Here is a 19,513-nt window from a genome sequence, read left to right as displayed (position 1 = left end):
GTTCGTGACTGGAACTGACACTGATATATCAGTACCGATTCTAACTAAGAACCGGCACTGATACAGTCTTCAGTGTCGAATACTATCAAACCAGTACTGATAGTGCCTCTATCTTCCTCTCCCCCCCCCCCCCCCACCCCTCTGTTGCTGGGCTCAGTTATATTGGTTCTGCCATATAGATAGATTCTTGGAGATACAAAAGGAAGTTAATTAATCTGTAAAATTAGCGTCATATATGCAGTGTATGTTCTAGCAGCATACATGTGACTAAAAGTGCACAATTCAACAAATACCTCACTGGAATTGCTACCCAAGAGAAACTTTAGAAGCAAATAACGAAATATCACACAGCATAGATTGGACTGGAGGATGTTGTACTAAAATAGATAAGATCACAAGCTAGAAAATACAGGCTAATTAAGATCGAGCAAGACTTATAGGACATCTAATCTACCAAGATTACAAGCAGGATGCTAAATTGTCTCATGTCAGCAACCACTGCTATCTCTTCCCAATACTACTATGGTAACTTATAATACATGAGTTAAGTGTGCCTTTTGTAGAATGGTTCTCACTACTAAGTGTTTGGATTACTAATGAGTGATGAGATACAGAACCATGACATGATCCATGCTTAGAAAACACAAGAAGCTGCTATCCATGAACTAGAGACTTCTTTAGATTGATGAAGGCCCCAGGTACAACCATTGAACTCAGATAATAGATTTAGTCTAGCTGGAGAAATGGATAATAAGAATCACAAATGAAAAAAGATAAAACTCATTATTACCTGGTTCGGAAGATCATTCAGATTCATCAGCTTGCTCAACAAAGTCATGAATAGCTTCCATAGATAGATGAGATGAACCTGCAAAAAGACTTCAAGAATAAAAAAATTTCATCCTGAATGTGTGTTGAAGACATGAATAGCTTCCATACAGAATTGCAAATATATTATGATTTTACCAGAAGTTTACATCCAATCCTGATCTTACGGAGGAGGAAGGCAAAACTAATTATTTTCAGCATCATATTGTAGTGTATGTTCCAATAGCATATATGTGACCAAAAGTGCACAATTCAGCAGTATAGTTTATAACCAGAATAACATGAATGCTAAATAATGAGCTTAGAATCAAACCAAGTTTCAGATGCCATGCACAGCACATAAGCATGCTTTTTTCCATTTTTCATTTCAATGCAAGATAAAAGATATTGCTACCCAAGAGAAACTTCAGAAGCGAATACCTGAAAATTCACAAAACATAGATTGGACTAGGGAGGTTGTACTAAAATATATTCGATCACAAGCTATACTCATAGCAGTGCACTAGCTAAGGTCGAGCAAGACTCACAGGACATCTAATCTACCAAGATGGAAAAGTTCAGAATCCCCCAGAGGGGCATGACATCTAGTGATTTCACAAGCAAAACTTGCCTGAATGGGGAACAATGGGCAAGATCAAATACCACAATTTCATGATAAACGGGCAGGAAGAGAATTCCTCACCCGACACTAGACTCCAGTTGGCCAGATTGTGAGGAGGAATGATTCCTTCGCCTTCAAGTTCTTGGAGCTTCGATTCTTACATCATCGAGATCACCCAAGCCTCAATTAGGAGCTTCATCTCATCCAGTTGCTTGGGGGGATGCATCGGTAGCCTTCAAGTTGGATTCTTTCTTAGGCGAAGCGGCATTCGCGGAAGGGCTAGAAGCCATGGGGTGAGATTTCTATGCGACAGCGTGTGCTTGGGCGGAGAAAGGTGAAGGCTTGGTGGTGAGAGGATGAAGAATGGCCATAGTACAGGTTGGTATAGATAAATAGCCTGGTACTTAACGTCTTTTTTGTAACCATCCTGTTACTGTGGCGCCTCATTAAGTGTAAGAGACATGATGATGGCGTCATGCGAGTCTTTACACGCCTATTTGAGTGCATTAAATGCGTCTATACCCAGTGGTTCAAATTTTGAAAATTTCTTTTTAACTCTACTCAGAGACGGATGTCGAGAAGTTAAGTTTTCAAACCTTTCTTGAGTCTCGAGTGCGGACAACGATAGGGTGCTCGACCCAATAGCATTTCCATTTGACACTCGGAACAAGATATTTTTTGCTCAATTCTTTCGACTACAAGCTTAGTCTACCTTACTCGACTAAGTTTAGACTTAACAGTACTCGAGTAGATGCTTGTGAAAATCCTCCCTACTAAGTAGAGTTAGAGAGCTACTGTCGAATATCTAACTATAAGGTATAAACGTATAAGAAATACACTATACATGGATAGGATACACCGTACACCTAATAGATAACTCCGGATATTATAGATCCGAATGTGCGAAACTTGATATACTCAAAGATCACAAAAACCTATACTATGAAGATCTCAATCGGATTAACCGATTCAAGTATAACTAATATCCAAACTGGATTCGACTTGGTTGATTACTGCAAGTCTTGCTCGATCGGGTTAACCGACTCAAGTATGACTAATATCTAAACTGGATTCAACTGGATCCGGCTGGATTATTTAAACGACGAATATAATTTTTTTGTCTGGTGATTTATCTGTTCAAGTTATTCTTTGGCTCAGATCATAATCGCTTCTTTTGTTCTGATATTCATATGTTCTTGTTGCTTTGCAACCATCAGAAAAAGGTACGAGATGCTTTATTAGATTACAACTGATATACATTTGATGACTTGGCGAAGACAAAAAAGGTGTACGCACATTGGCTGATGGATCTCCTACAGTCCTACCTGCGGCGCACACCTGCGAAACAACACAGCGTGTCACACGCACGAACACCTCGTAGCAGAACGACAGAAAAAAACTCTTATTACCATACTAACATGGCAAATACCAATCTAATTATTGGAGTGAACATCCTCTTTCTCATGTTAACCGGCCTGCAGCATAGCTCTCCTTGAGATTCTGCAGCGCTTCACGGACGTAGTCGTCGCCTTGGTTCGAGTACTTCAGGCAGACGAGCCGTTGTGCAACCTGGTAAGCCAACCGGAGCGACCGGAACTCCTCGCAGTTGGCATCCATCCTTGCCATTTCCTGCAGGAGCAAACGCAAATATTTACGCGATCGATGCGCAATTGAGTAAGGAGATCATCACCCCTAGGTGGAGGAAACAAGTAAGATTGGTAAGGGTGCAACTTCGGCACTTGGCTACATCCTACACAGCATAATCCAAGAGATGCCAGTCTTGCTATGCCAATAGGTAGGTACCAGATTACCTTCTCTGTGATCCGTGAAGTGATGCTCGTCGCAGTGTCAATCACCGAACCAGGGAGACCAGCCACTCTGGCTAGCAGAAGCCCATAGTGCGGTACCCGTCGGACGCCATCCTTCAGGCGGAACTGATGCGGGGGGTGATACGACGTTAAAGACCAAAAAAAAAAAAACAAATGCCTGAAATTGTCAGTGTGTTGGGTACTACATACCTTGAAATCCAAGCGGTCATTTCTCAAGTCGACTTCAAAATGGAGGATCTTCACATTTGGATACATAGTTGCAAGTTCTGACAAGCCCTCCATATGCGTGGCAAAAACAGTGTACCTGCATGGGCAAAAGACACAGCGATACTGAGGAGCGATAATATATCATGTTCCACCAAAAATTGGTACTATGGCATTCTAGTAATTAAATAAAACCTCTACTTACAACAGTCGAATCTATTGCAGAAAAACCGAATTGTGATACAGTGGACAAACATTACCAAACACCCAGCGGCATCAGGCATGACAAAGCGCCCATGGCTTGATGCATAGGTACTCCCCTCAAATTTTGGATACAGGAAATGCAGAACAACAGAAGTCATGACTCTCATTCAGAAAAGCATGCATCTACAGCACCAAGGAATAAGAACGCATTTGCTATGAATGCTATTACTTAAAGGTTACTAGTTCTTACGCTTTGAAAGAAAGAAGGTATTCACAGCAGCTCCATGCAATTGCCAACCCATCAGAGGAAGAGGTGGCTCTTCCAAGCTCATCCACAACAATCAGGCTCCTGTAAGTTCATGGCCATCATAAGAAAACAATAGAAATGCCAAATGTGTTGAACTTCAATCTGCAGCAGTGCAGTAGAAATACTTTGAAGAAACATTTTGCATGATGAAAGCTGTCTCTTTCATTTCTGTCATAAACTGCAAAGACAAATTAAAGTAATTAGATACATCAAGAATAATATTGTTTTCACAAAATCTCTAGGTCAACAAATATTTGCTCAACTTAATAGAAAGTGGCAGCTGCTATGTAAGCTCGGAATTCTGTTCACTCACTAGTTATGAAATGAAATAAATAAATCCCACAATTTGCGCAACTGAATCAGTTTGACAAGAATAAATCAACTGCTGCGGACTACTAATAAGTGACAAATACACTACTGTACTCATGAAACATGCAAATTGCTGTGTCAAATAGTCCTATATAATCCGGTACAACTGGAAAGCAGATTGCAATTGATAAACAATACGAATGAACTTAAAATAAAAGCTCAGATCTATACTTCGTAGTTACAGAAAAAGGTTAAGTGTTGGTTTTCATGCACCGAACCCACAGTCTCTCCAGTGGACTTCCAACTACATTTTGTTGTACTTCATACTCCAGACCTGTACTGAACATATGCCCTCTGAGCTTTTACTCCATTTCCAGTTTCATGCTCCAACCAACCAAAAAGTATAAGGACTATTTAAGGCAAAACAACTACTTATACTTTAACAACAATAGAGAACTTTAAGATTTTAAGCCAACACATGGGAGGTAGTAAAGTGTTAGGAATAGCAACTTGTATTCCGTGAAGACCTGTGCCAGTATATATAAATGTACAGATGTCAATATGCACAAAACCATGTATATGATGGGGATATTACACAGAGAACTATATATATCTAACACCCCCCTCAAACTCATGGGGGATCAACCACACTGAGTTTGAAAAAATAGAACATGTGCTGAGCTATACTATGTGCCTTCATGAAAACAGCCAATATGATGTGTCTGTATGTTCGTGTGTAAGAAGCATTAACACCAATATGCTTGGTGAGCCCATGCTTCACCCAATCTTGGGCAATACTGATAGCACATGTATTGTCTGAGTAAAGAGGAGTAGGTGTAGAAGAAGAAACACCAAATTCCTCAAGTAACCATCGTAACCAACTGAGCTCCGTTGTCAACAACGCCATGGCTCACAACTCAACCTTTGCACTAGAACAAGAAACTTCGATCTGCTTTTTAGTCTTCCAAACAATAAGAGAATCATCAAGAAAATATAGTAGGCAGAAAGAGACCAACGATCAGAAGGATCACTAGCCCAAGTAGCATCAGAATAAGCACGAATCTGCAAAGAGCTGGAGCGTGGAAAAGAGACAACGAGATAGTCCCATGAAGATAGCGCAAAAAACACGAGATGACTATAAAAAAAACTCGACCGACCTAAAAGGAACTAGGAGGCATTATATTAAGAAGAAATAGGCACCTAAATTCAAGTTCAAGATGACTCAAACTTGGGTGGTGGGGGTGTACACTCACACCTCCCACCAACTGAGCTAGGCTCAGTTCCTGCAACATATGACTATAATGGAGCTAAGTGGGAGTAGAAATGAATTGACTGAGGATGTGCACTGCATTAGAAATATCAGGACGAGTAACACCAAGGTAAACAAGATTTCCAACTAGATGATGATAGCGAGTGAAATCCGCAAGAGGTTCACCATCAGTGGACCAAAGCTGAAGGTTAAGCTCCATGGGAGTCTCAACAATGCGCTCATCAGTGAGAGAAGCACGATGAAGAAGATCCTAAATATACTTATCTAGGGACAGAAAGAAACCCTCAGAAGTAGAAGAAATCTCAATCCAAGAAGGCGAAGGGCGAGGGTGACCACCACCACCTGAAGAGGTCGCAGAAGGCGAAGGAGTCACATGAGGAGCAGGCGGCGGTGTAGACGAAGACGTAGACGCAACAGGTGGACAAGCAACCAACACTGAGGGAAGCGACAGCAATCCAGAACCACGCAAACGAGTCTCCTCCGAGCTCAGCTCCGTAAGAGTCTCCACAAGTGTGACACGGGGATGTCGTGCAAGTAGCTGAGCACGACGCTGCTCAAACTTCGGATGAAGGCTAGTCAAAAACTCGTTGAGGTGTCGAAAATCCCATTCAGGACGCAGATCCAAGCACTAACAGGAGGGACAACCAGTAACACAATGGGAGTCCAACTGACACCACACAACAGACATCTGAGCATAGAACACATCAACTGTAGCATCACCCTGCTGAAGAGACTGCTCCTAGGAAACAACAGACAGATAGAGAGCATCCCTAGAAGGCTCATAGGTCTAACGAAGATAAAAGTCTATATTTGAAAGGTAGTAGAGAACTCAACAACCTCAGAAGAAATTCTGAGCTCCACACTAGCAACCGAAATAGACGTGGCATGAGCATCATCACCCATCCACTGAGCACAATCGGATAACCGATCAGGGTATAGCTCCAAAGCTTCCTGATAGGGAGAGACAGCCTTCTCATAGGAAGCATTGACAACGTCAATAACTGCTTTGTCTCCTTTGTTGACAGATGGTTGCATGGGCTCCGTCGAAAGCTCAGTAGAAGGCGAACAAGGGACGTTGCCAGAGAGAACACCCCAAGGACGAAATCCACACATGCGAATGCGCATATGTTGCGTGAAGTCACAGTAGTTGGCACCATCAAAGATCATCAAGCACCGAGGAACTGAAACGGTGCTCAATGACATCCTGAAGAAGTGACAAACAACGGCGAGAGCGAAAAAGAGAAGCGATGATTGACGATAAGAGCGCAAAGATAGCGGTGAGCAATTGCGAGAGCGCAAAGAAAGCGGCAGTTGCTGCATTTTTATTTTTATTTTTTTTGCTTTTTCTTTACCTTCTATCTACAAGGTTGTTCTATTAAGAACATAGCACCTCGCCTCGGCACAGAGCAGCACCAGGCAGGCGAGTGGTTAGCTAGTCAGGAACGTTAGGGGATTGGGCGGGCGGGCACCTTCTCGGGAACGCTAGGTGGCCGGGTGAATCCGGCAGATCATGGGAATGGCGCCGGGCGGACGACGCTGGGTAGATCAGGCAGACGGCACCGAAGCGAGCGGGTGGGTGGACTTGCGCGGGAGGCTGGCGGTGTGGGGAGGCGGCACTCAGCAACACTTGACCCGATGAGCTTGCGGTGCGGTAAGCAGAGGGGAGGCTAGCTTCCTTGAGACGCATAGATCCACCAGGCAAAAGAGCTGAGGATGCTCAAGCACGGAGAAGAGCCGAGGACGCCGACCGAATCGAGTAGAGCAAAGAGAGAAAGCCGACGGGGAAGAAAGTTGACAGAGGTGAGTGGAATAGATCTAGATCGGGACAAGTTATTGTGTCCTTAAAAAAACTAGCTCTAATATAGCAACTTGTATTCCCTGAAGGCCCTGAGACAGTATATATACATGTACACGTGTCAATATGCACAAAACCCCTGATATGATGGGGACATTACACAAAGGACTATATATATCTAACAATAAGCAAGGAAAGAAATGTAAAGAATTTCAAACAATTATAGACGGTAACTGTTTAGGAATAGTTGTTCTGTTTGATCTAATTACTGCACTTTCATGCCTTTCTAGAATAATTCTGTAACTCCAGGAACAGTTCAAATAACAAGGACACAATGAATAAGGTGGAAACCATGTACAAGTGGTATTCTCGTCTGGGAATTATAAGTTTAAAACAATATTTTAAAACGCATACCGTGCTCGAGTTATTTTCAACATTGTCCCCATTACCAATCCGTGTGAATATGCGATCAACCACTCTTAATGATGCAAACTGAGCTGGGACGTAACAGCCAATTTGGGCAAGAATGGCAATTAAACAGATCTGTTGGAGATATGTACTTTTCCCACTCCTGCAACAGCAAACAATCCAGAGACTAGATGAACTTCCACATATAAATGAATAGCCTGCAACAGAAATTTAGATGCAATATTTATGTTACTCACATATTTGGCCCCATGACAAGAACCATGTTAGATGCTTCAGAAAGAAAGATATTGTTAGGCTGAATGACAGAAAGAATATGTAAGACATGGACATTTTAATCAACAAACTTAATAATGAAAATAATTACGATGTAAATATGGACAAATCAACAAAAATAAAGCAACTTACAACAAAATCAGTATGCAAGCTCTCCAGAATAGGATGTCGTCCGGCATTGATTGCCATTGGACCATCATCTGCTTGATTGAAAAAAGAAATCATTGAACAACTAGAACTGGATTCCTAGAACAATACAAACAAAAGAATTCACACTTGTATTAATAAAATATATGGCAAGGAGCTAAAGTACCCACCTGTGAACTCTGGTCTTGTGTAGCGATCAACAGGCTTTGTAGATATTGTATGTGCAAAAGAATTCACAATCATGTCCAATAGACACAATACTTCAGCAAGCAACGTAAGGATACCAATGTTTTCTCTGATCTCATCAATAAGTCCTGAAACAATAAACAAGAGATTTAGGCAACTTAAAGATTTCTATAGACGCTTGCATGATTCAGCTGTTCATTTGCATGATTTGCAACGTTGAAAGTATGGTCCATGCAATCTTATCACCAACCAGAAGGGTTTGGTATGGAACAAATGGCTAGCTATAAGTATCACAGCTAAATCAAAAGCATCAACAAACATAAATTAAGAAGCATGGTATGCACTCTTCTGCAATAGCTAACTGCTGCTACTTGCATGGAGGATGCCAACAAGTATAGAATCTTCCTGTGCAAAAGCAATAAATGGAACATGTTATATGGCACCTCATTTTTTAGGTAGAAACTATAATACTAAGTTTTGATTAAGTGGACGAAACACTTAACCCATATATTCTTGAAATCAACGAACAAAATAACACAACCCCAATGATGACTACGAGTCAGAATTAAATGAATGAAAACAAAATTATCAGCACTTAATCGCTACAGCAACCTTCCAAACAAAGTTCTGTGCGCAAGAAGCACTCAGCAGCAGCCGACTTGTTCCTAACATTTAGCTGCAAATTGGGTAGAAAATACATGGTCATAAGCTATCGTTCAGTACAATTGTGTTTGTCAGGGTTATGAACTAATTAATAAAAGAAAACTGTATCTTCTGAAAAAAAAAAGGTAGTAGTAATCACAAAGCTATACAGCCAAACAAGCACATTCGCAGTTACGATAATGTAAGGACAAAAACTGGATAAAATATATAGAGTACTTATGCATGCTTGACTAACATCTATACCACTTGAAATTTGAAACTCGGTAAAATGAAATGTGTGGTCAAGGTTTGCAGGGTGGCAATAAAGTCGTTTAATTACTGGGAAGTTAACTTACTGAAGCAAGCTCAAAGCTTGAGCAGTGGACATTCTTCCCATGTCTAACAACCTAATTGAATATCAAGATTTCACAAATAATGGTTAGCATATTACAGCTAACGAGCTGATTTTGTAAGATGATGTTCATATACCTGGATAAATTTATTAGGAAGTCTATCAGTAATGTCCTTCTGGGGTATAATAAAGTAAAATCCTTGCCTATTGTTATAGGGTATCTTCAAATTTGGCATATTATATTCTTCCCTGTACTTGTTGGCAAGGTTGTGTATTGCTGCAATACAATATGTTAAGCATGTGAATAATACAAATTAGAGAATGGATGTACATAACAAGCACCTTCGCTGGTTTCACAGAAAGATCGGCGAGCAACATCAAGTAGCCCATCAATTCCTGCCTTAATAGCAAAACATTGCTGAGTGCAGGATACAAATGGAGCCCTTGAATGAACCACATCCTCATCAATGACATCTCCAATTCTAGGATCACAAAAGAAAACATAAGAACATAAAAAACAGTGCATGACTGTGAGGCCATAATTATTTACAGTGTTGATGAATATAAATGTGGTCAGCAAGCACTGAAATACTGGCATGCTGGCTAAGAAATAGAAACAAATAGACAAAGTAATACCAATTCAAAATCTTAGTGTTATGACCGGCAAATATTATAGCCGGCACGCCAAAAGTGGCTAGCAGCACACACATGGGAGCTATTCGACATTAGGAGGATATCCAGCCAGATATTCAGCTTGAATTAAGAGATAGAATAGATTAGTTTATTTAGAGATAAGAGTTAGAGATAGATTTGTTTAAGAGATAGAGATAAAGAAGATTATGTGGGCCGGCTGGGATCATGTCCAGCCGGCGTATATATAGGAGATGGCCTCGTGCCAAACAAAGCAATAAAGAATAGATCTATTTCCTCCTCCTCCTCCTCCTCTCTCTCTCTCTCTCTCTCTCTCTCTCTCTCTCTCTCTCTCTCTCTCAGCTGACCTCTCTTCCTCCTCTCGGCTGATCTCTCTCTCCTTCCCTTCTATTCTGTTCGGCCCCTGCTGAGCCCCCTCTGCTACAGCTCTCAAGCCCCAGCCGGCTGTGAAGAACAGGTACAACCTGAGAAGGAGAAGCCCTATCAGTCTGGTACCAGGCATGCCAGGTTCTGATGCTGAGGGATCCAATTCACAGGCCTTAGATGCATTGGCCAAACTTGTGGCCCGACGTGAAGGAGCAGATGGGTGAGATGGCCTTGCAAATGGCGGCAATCGACAAGAAAACCTCAGAAACAGCAAGCCAATTGGCTGTTCTGCAAGCAAATTTGCCATCTATTTTGTCGCAGCCGCACCAACCAGTTGCTGCTGCCCCTGCCACACCATCTATGCCAGTGGCCACCTCCCTAGCACTGCTGCCCCTGCCGCACCAGTACCCACCCCACCCATCTATGCTGCAGCAGACATCTTTGCCGCCCCATCCATTCATGTCGCAGCACCCCCCCCCCCCCCTCCCCAGCTTCCGCCCACCACCATCATCCAGAACATACAGTTTCCCCACTCGCCATCTCCACTCCCAATCTTGCACCCTCCCCATATTCCATCAGTTTCACAGCTTAATCATACCATCGATCACGGTCATACAGGTGATAACACAAGTGTTCCTCGCTTTCACAAACTCGAATTCCTAACCTTTGATGGCAAGGATGATCTGCTCGGCTGGCCGAATCGCTGCGAGCACTTCTTTCACGGCCAGCGCACATTGGAGGGTGACAAGGTCTGGTTAACAGCATACCATCTTGTTGGTGGCGCCGAACAATGGTACTTCATGCTGCAACGGGATGAGGGTACACCATCTTGGCCGTGTTTGAAGGAGCTTTGACATCTTCGCTTCAGGCCACCGCTGCGAAATAACCCGTTGGGCAAATTGGTATGTCTCTTCTTTTCTACAACAGTTGAAACTTATATGGAGTAGTTTCAGGCCCTCTTGTGTCGTGCAGACCCACTGTCCGCGGCACAGCAAGTCTAGCTTTTTACTGCTAGATTAGCAGATCAGGTGCGCATCAACGTCGAGTTTCATGACCCTCCCGACCTACAAATGGCGATGAGCCTGGCTCCCGCGTACAAACGTCGTGCCTAGGCTACCAAAGGCACAACAGCATCTACACGCTCCTCTAGTAGTGTATCAGGCAGGCCAACGCCACCCCAACCTATAGTGGCACCTAAGCAGCCTAGGCCACAAGAGTTAGCCCCAGGACCTATCACGCCATCTCCACCATTGTGCCCCTTCCGTCGCCTGTGACCAGCTGAGTTGGCCGAACGCCGCAAGCAGGGGCTATGCTACAACTGCGATGAGCAGTACCTACGCGGGCATCGTTGCCAGCGCCTGTTTTACATTGAGGTGAACGACTACGACGCTGACGACAGCCCAGAAGATGCGGTGTCCGTGGGCGTAGACGAGCCAATCGTCTCTACACACGCTCACAGGCATCCGCGCCGAGGAGACGACATCGTCCGACTCCATGGATTACCCTCTTCCATTGTGAGCGACCGTGACTCGGTATTCACAAGTCACTTTTGGTGGGACCTATTCAAGATGGCGGGTGAGCCTCCACATGAGCACGGCGTTCTATCCACAGTCCAATGGACAGACTGAGGATGTCAATAAGATCATCGCAATGTACTTGTGTTGCATCACGAGTGATCGGCCTCGCACTTGGTTGGAGTGGCTTCCTTGGGCCGAGTACTACTACAACACGTCTTATCACTCAGCTCTACGTACATCACCGTTCCGGGTGGTCTATGGGAGGGACCTGCCAACGCTCCTCCCATGGACACAGGGTGCTACAAAGGTAGCGGTTGTCGACGACATGATTCACGAACATGATGAATTCCTAGTGGCTGTCCGCGAACGCCTTCTTCAGGCTCAGCAATACGGCAAGAAGTACTATGATGCGTAGCATCGTGACGTGGTATTTGAGGAGGCGATTGGGTCTGGCTCCGTCTTCTCCATCGCCAGGTGCAGTCCCTGTCTGCATACCCATCAGGCAAGCTCGGTCCGCGCTTCATCGGATTGTTCCAGGTGGTTGCACGGGTGGGCTCGGTGGCCTATCTCCTCCATCTTCCAGCAGGCGCACGTCTCCATGATCTGTTCCATGTGGACCTCCTCAAGCGCTACCATGGTACACCTCCGGAGGTTCCACCTACTTTGCCGCCCTTGGAACGTGGTCGCGCCATTTCGGTCCCTGCTCAAGTGGTTCGCGCAAGTCTCTGTCATGATGTGTGGCATGTCTTGTTCTGATGGGAAGGCATGGACATGACAGATGCTACATGGGAGCCTGTTGAGGAGTTCAAGAAGGCCTACCCCTTGGTTTAGCTCGAGGACGAGCTGTTTGCCAAGGGGGGAAGTGATGTTATGACCGGCAAATATTATTAGCCGGCGCCAAAAGTGGCTAGCAGCTCACACATGGGAGCTATTCGGCATGAGGATAGCTGGAATTAAGAGATAAAATAGATTAGTTTATTTAGAGATAAGAGTTAGAGATAGATTCGTTTAAGAGATAGAGATAAAAGAGATTATGGACCGGCTGGCTATATATTGGAGATGGCCTCTAGCTGAACAAAGCAATAAAGAATAGATCTATTTCCTCCTCTCTCGGCTGACCTCTATTCCTCCTCTCGGCTGATCTCTCTCTCCCTCCCTTCTATTCTGTTCGGCCCCTGCCGAGCCCCCTCTGCTACAGCTCTGTCGTGATTACCAAGAGGTAATCATGGCACCCCCTCGCAGGTCTCTCAAGCCCCAGCCAGCTGTGAAGAACAGGTACAATCTGAGAAGGAGAAGCCCTATCACTTAGACAAGATCCTGATTTTAAGTATGCGATATACAATCATTATGCTTGACAATAACTGACTGTACAGGGTGAAACAGTATAGCTACAAGCAGAATTTAGAACAAAATATGGTAGATATCTTGGTTGGAAATTAAGCTTTCTGAATTTGTTTTAGCTATTAAACCTGTAGGAAAATTGCAAGATAGATTAGCAAAAACCATTTATGCTTTTGTTATTAACCATGAAAATTTCCTACAATTGATATTTGCAATTCTGGAGGGTAATCAAAATTTCTATTTCATTATGCAATTTACTTATCAAGGTGCTAATGAATGAGGTAATATGCGCATATTATGTGTAAGAAAAAGGTTATACAACTTTCGCACTGAAGCAGGAGGAAGAGGCCATAAAATTATACCTCTTTCTCATATTTTCATACTTAAGGTTTTCACATACAGTTTGATAAATGTTGCAAAGAAGAAAACTCTTTGCCCCCTTCAAAACCTGCATGATGGAAGGGGCACATTAAACACATTGACAACTAGTTATATTCCCAGTGATCATGCACATTCCTTAATCCAAAAGCAAAATAAAATGATTAAATTAGTTGAATGATTCAGACTAAGATTCAATAAACAAACTATAAATATCATCACAACATTATTCGCACAACAGCACCTTGGATAAGAATGGTATGGCATCCAGGGCAGTTTTTAGAACAATAATATCAGAAATCAGCATCTGGCTTTTTCTACCATTGGCGGGCTTCAATACCTCATCCGTAACCTTTTTGGGCTTGAAGCAGAAATGACAGAGAACCTTATCTAGTGTATAGTCAGAGTAAGAAAGTTTTGTGACAGTGAAAATCGTGTTTATTTACAGAGCACCACAACAAGAGAACAGTAGATTAACCTGATTCTTTTGGAAACTTACGAAGACCTTGAGTCAATCCAAAAAACAGTTCTTCGTTGCTCATTAGCTCATCCTGGAAATAATTTAATATTTTAAATTAGAAGGCATGTTGCTATTATTACATATCATTATTAGCAATCCACGTGCCAAAACCATAACTTATGCATCAGTCTACTTGTACAGTTATTACTTTTATTTTTTACTATTATTAGTACATTTATTATTATTATTGTTTTCGCATCATCTTTTAAGTTGGATCTTGTGGGTTTCATTTCTAGCCTACCCCAACTTGTTTGGGACAAAGGTTGTTGTTGTTGTTGAGTGTTAACTTTTTTCCTCGAACTGCATGTCATTGCATTATAGAAGGATAAAATTTGGACCGAGTACGAACGCAAAGACACAGGCAAAAACAAAACAGAAAACATGGAAAAAACCTGAAGCTACAAGAACCCCAAAAGTTCGAACAACAGAGCAAACATGCTAGAAACATGAAAGTTGCGCCATGAATCACAAACGAACGAACGATAGGGTGAATAGTTATATGATAACCTAGCAATACTAGACACTATCTGCATGCACATTTATTTTGAACAAAAGAAAAGGACAATTTAATAAATAATGTATTATATTTAACTTTGCTTGTGTATGGCATATTACTAGACGTACCATACAGCATAATTTACCATTTATATTTTATATTTTTAGGAAGTCTTTTAGTTTATCTGAACTATCAACTGTAGTCCAATAAAATTTGAAATACCCAAAACTCATTGCTCTTCAAAACAAGACTCGTAAACTTCAGCGACAAGTTGATGCAGATGCATGAGACAGTATTGAAAGATGTTTACAGGACAGGATAGTATTTTTGACAATTGCCTAGAAACCAAACTTAAGAAAAAGGGAAGCTGATACGCTTCAGACTTCAGAAATTTGATATCTGAAATGCCTAAACTGCAACCGGACATCGAATAGTCGTATGTAAATTCAATTTAGACCTCAGAGCACAACACTACATGTTAAATTCAATGGGACCAAACACAACAAACATATTCCAATATCAACTTAACAATGTACAAAATATGAAGTATTCTAACATGCTTCGCAGGTTTGAAATGTTAAGTGGTGTTGAACTATAGATCAATCTGCAGGTATTCTGTCATAAATACATCGTAAATTTACTTACCAAGCAGTCCAGCCGAGCATTGATGGTCTGAATATCTTTTAATGGTTGTAATAAGTTGGCTCTCAGTAGTCTAGCTCTGGAACAAGCATGTTAGCAAACACTTCATGCGCATAGAACTTAAATGCATAAACTAAAAGCAACAAAAATGTGCAGTGAATAGTCTATTTACAATGACTTTTTTTAGAATACCTAAAGTTGAAATGGTTCTGAATTGAAAATTAACATGATTAGCCCTATTAGAAGACTATCAAGTGTCAACAAGTGTAAGAGGGAGTAATTGGTGGTGTGAAGGCATACCCTCCTGTAGTCTTTGTAGTCTTCAACATCTGAAAGAGGCTTTTCTTTTTGTTGCTAGTGCCCCATAGTTCAGTATGGAGAGGATCAATAATTTCCAGTGTTTGAACACTGTTGGATGCATATCAAACAATTAAGGAAATTCAGGTCCGGCACAAGTTGTTGAACATATCTTCTTCTTGTTCTTTTGGTGGAGGAGATTAAGCAAGGCACAGTTAATACTACTTTATTTGACTTGAATGTGTATTATCCTAAACAATTTACCTAGTTGAGTCAATGTTCATATGGTCAAATGACCCATTGAATGTAACCTGAAAAGAAGAGAGATTTTCAACTATGAGGAATATGGGAGGCTATAATAGATAGAAAAAAAAAGAGAGAGAATAACAACCTTCGACCGCCATTTTTCGTAGTTCAGTAAAACACAGGAGTAATGGACACATAAAAAATTGTAGGAAACTGAATGAATAAATCTCTTAGGGTTTGTTTTGGAGTGGTTTAGATGCAGTAAGTCCTATCGTTTTCTGCTTCTATGTTTCGGCAACAAGATAACCAAGAACATTGCAGTTATAAAAACAAAAGTGTCTTTAAGAGGCAGCTCCCTGAAGCAAACCTCAAGATCCCATTGCGTACAGCAATTAATGCATGCATAGATCGGCTACTCAGAATTCACTAGAATAATCAATAAGAAATGGATAATAATAATAATATTAAACTACATAAATTTACAGTTTATTGACAACAGGAATTCCACTTGGAAAGACAACTTTCTGGAGATATTTCATATACAAAGAAGAGGTCATCAAATGGAAACAAACAGTGAGCATCAAACTTTCTGCTCGTCATAATGAACTCCAAATTGAAACAAAAGCTTCACCATAACAACTTCCTTCCTAAGAACTTACTGATAATGAGTGGTTGGTAATAAATACACCCTTTTCTGATTCTATCCTGTAACAAAATTTAAAGCAGTTTGACATAAGACTCTTGTGATGCTGGATAAACTTGTAATAGCAATGAATAGAATTCCAGAAAAGGTGATATGACTATACCAAAATCTGGACACAAGTGTTATTGTTATCCAAAGGGATATTCGAATAGAAATAAGTTATTAAGAAGGGAAGGATGGTACAGCAAAACCCAATGGCTGACAAATACAATTAAATTAGTAACAAATGTACAATAGTGCAAGCTTTCAATATAAGGTACTCAACTCTCAAACGAATAAAACCAAGTATGGCCCAATGGCCAACATCATCTAATTCAAGCTTATACTAGGTCTTCTGTTCCTGACATGTTTCCTCCTAAAAAATCACTTAGCTATCTATGACCGCAATGGAAGATAAGGTGATAAGTACAGCTTGACATTGAAATATTTTTTTAGATGAAGCCAGGTGGAAAGCCTTCCTAGAGTTTAGCTCTTTCAACAGATCATGCAATAATAAATATATAGGGCCACTACTAAATTATCTATCATCAATATCAAATGGAAGTGCTTAGACATGAGCCTGTGTTATGCTCAGAACAATAGAAAGCAGGATTTATGAGTTATTATGATATTTCAACAACAGCAACAACAACAAAGCCTTTTTGTCCCAACAATAACAAAGCCTTTTTGTGTTATGATATTTCGAATCAAATCCAAATAAATGTGGTCAAACATAAATAGATCTAAGCTGGAAACGCATGCGCTTTATAACCATTGGAAAAAATAGATGAATCATAACTTGGCACTGCCAGCTTCGATGCATATTGAAGCAGTATTGCATTATATGCACGGGAGATATAACACGGCAAATTCACCCACAGTTACTTCAGAAATGATTTTATTCCTGAACAGGGTAAAAGTTGGCGTTGAGCAAACATACCACTTAACTGTTGCAGAGGCGGCCGCAAGACAAAGATAATACTGCTTACAATAAGTATCTAAACCAAGTGCAGAGGGGTCTCTAGCTGAAAGATTTTTCACCATAACAGCACCCTTAAAAAAGAGGTAACATGTACGATGTTAAGGGGGAGTCAGTCAGCAGACAATTGAAAGAAAGATGGTCAGTTAGGAGGGGGGGGGTGGACATTATACCTTCGTATCATCAAAGCACCCACGTGCCATTGTGATCTATAAAATGACCCCTGTTAATACTAGAACACAAATTGTTTTTTTCTGAAAATATAGATAATAATGCCAGGTTAATATCAATTACCTTTTTGTTTGCTGGGTAATGTTTACCAACCATCTCTGAAACTCCAACCATACCATCTGCTGCTGTTTTGTTTGGGGGCACAATGACAACCATAGGATCGTAGAAATGAAGTAGTGTCTTTGTATTGTGGTATGAACAACTTGTCTCGATATACTGAGATAGGTGCAGTGAGGCTGATCTCAAATCAAAGGCCGCAACGCCAACCTGTAACAGTATATCATCTCTGATAATTAATAAATCATAATTGGTTTTTTCAGAAAAAGGATGACCAAATCATAGAAACAATTTTCCAAAGTTGTTCTCTATATCCTTTGATTACTATATCAGCCAATGTGTGAATGCATGTATACACAGAATGTCCATATTCACAACCAGAATATTTACAGGCCTCAAGAATTTTCGTTTCCGAAAATGGCACAACAAAGAATTGATGCAATAGGACATGGGGTGCACAAATTCAAATGCCTCTTAAATAAAGATACATTAAACCTAGAGTGTTAAACTTGCATTAACTAATAAACAGTAAGACAAGTGCATACAATTTGAACCATGTAAAATAAGGGAATCATTTTCTCTAGGTATTGTTCATACATTATTGATTTAATACACACTATATTTCTCACATGCAGCTTTATTTTTCATATTCCTCTCTCCTGCTGTCAGCAAACCCCTCTTCTCTGATCCCTCATCCCTCCCTCCGTAGCACACAGGTTAGCATGCCATGTCCATCGGGCCAAAATAGTGTTCATGACATTTACCCCTTTTAGTGAAGAGCTTGTAATCTATCTTCAGAGCACAGTTTAGTGTAGGAAACCTCGTCCTGTAGAACCTTCTGCTTAACCGTAGTTACTGTGCTTCCGTTGTAATAAAATGTGGCTGGAGCTTGTGCCCTGTCCTTCTAGAAAATAAAATTCGACTCTCAAAAACGCAAATCAGAGTATCAGACCAAACCAATTTTGATGAACAACACAACAGCAGGCGCTGAAATAGATGTGCCCTCCTCAACCACAATTCGCTACATTCATATCAGACCAATTCGACTCTCGAACAGTGCATCAGCACGAGGAAGAATCGTGCACCAATAAACGAGGCGTCAATCCTGACACCCGCATTTTATCCCAAAAAAAAAATCCTAAAACCCCCAAACCATCGACGAGTAACCCGCGCTGATGTGGAACGCGACGCCCGATCGGAACAACCAACTGCAAAAACCCCTACTCTCGAACCAATTCGAGCAATCAATCTCAGACAGCACTGCAGCTATGCAGCAGCGCGCGCTCACGAGACCGGAGCAACCCCAACCCAGCAAGCGGAAGACGAACCAGGAGGGAGAAGGAAACCGCAAGAGGAATAAACCCAATTTGAACGGATTGATCGAACAACCAGATAAATGAGGAGGGGGGGGGGTGGTTAGAGCGTAACCTCCTTGGCGCGGTTCTCGATGAGGCCGATCACGAAGCTCGACCTGTCTCCGCCGCCTCCTCCGCCAGGGGCGGCTCCGGCGGCGGCGTCCTCCATCTCCGCCGAACCGAGCTCCGCAGCTGCGCCTGCGAGTGTGCGAAGCGGCGAGGATGCCGTTGGCTTGTTCTCCTTTTCTCGTGGGGCTTGTGCCGGAAGGCAAGGCCGCCTGCTCGTTATACACCAGGTGGGCCATAACGCAGGCCCAGGAGGCGGAGAGCCCCGTGTCACTGACCCGTGGGACCCACATGTCATTGAAATGGCCATGCC

General features: G+C 41.8%; 1 protein-coding gene across 5 annotated transcripts; it reads right to left on the bottom strand.

Moving 5' to 3' along the window:
* Positions 1 to 2,586: 2,586 nt before the first annotated feature.
* On the bottom strand, positions 2,587 to 19,384 carry LOC133890714 (DNA mismatch repair protein MSH4). 5 transcript variants are annotated; one of them, XM_062331218.1, is made up of 25 exons: positions 19,208 to 19,384; positions 17,786 to 17,989; positions 17,665 to 17,700; positions 17,453 to 17,565; positions 16,490 to 16,535; positions 15,849 to 15,895; positions 15,588 to 15,695; positions 15,291 to 15,366; positions 14,108 to 14,180; positions 13,874 to 14,019; positions 13,614 to 13,699; positions 9,719 to 9,858; positions 9,514 to 9,653; positions 9,381 to 9,431; positions 8,995 to 9,058; positions 8,367 to 8,510; positions 8,182 to 8,249; positions 8,013 to 8,071; positions 7,762 to 7,918; positions 4,099 to 4,151; positions 3,917 to 4,015; positions 3,448 to 3,562; positions 3,241 to 3,363; positions 2,848 to 3,058; positions 2,587 to 2,767 (listed from the first exon to the last, which is right to left on the bottom strand). In XM_062331218.1, the coding sequence occupies exons 1-24, from the start codon at positions 19,301 to 19,303 to the stop codon at positions 2,891 to 2,893; spliced, it is 2,412 nt and encodes an 803-aa protein (XP_062187202.1). In that variant the 5' UTR covers positions 19,304 to 19,384; the 3' UTR covers positions 2,587 to 2,767; positions 2,848 to 2,890. The 5 variants fall into 5 exon arrangements, with proteins under 5 accessions (XP_062187202.1, XP_062187203.1, XP_062187205.1 ...); XM_062331219.1 differs by having other exon boundaries at positions 2,859 to 3,058; XM_062331221.1 differs by having other exon boundaries at positions 2,587 to 3,058; positions 19,208 to 19,262; positions 19,312 to 19,376.
* Between the last annotated feature and the right edge of the window lie 129 nt (positions 19,385 to 19,513).

This window comes from Phragmites australis, chromosome 14, assembly GCF_958298935.1.
Source record: "Phragmites australis chromosome 14, lpPhrAust1.1, whole genome shotgun sequence".
NCBI classification, from domain to species: Eukaryota; Viridiplantae; Streptophyta; class Magnoliopsida; order Poales; family Poaceae; genus Phragmites; species Phragmites australis.
Note: the sequence above shows the minus strand (reverse complement) of the source record. Positions and strands in the feature narration are given on the sequence as shown.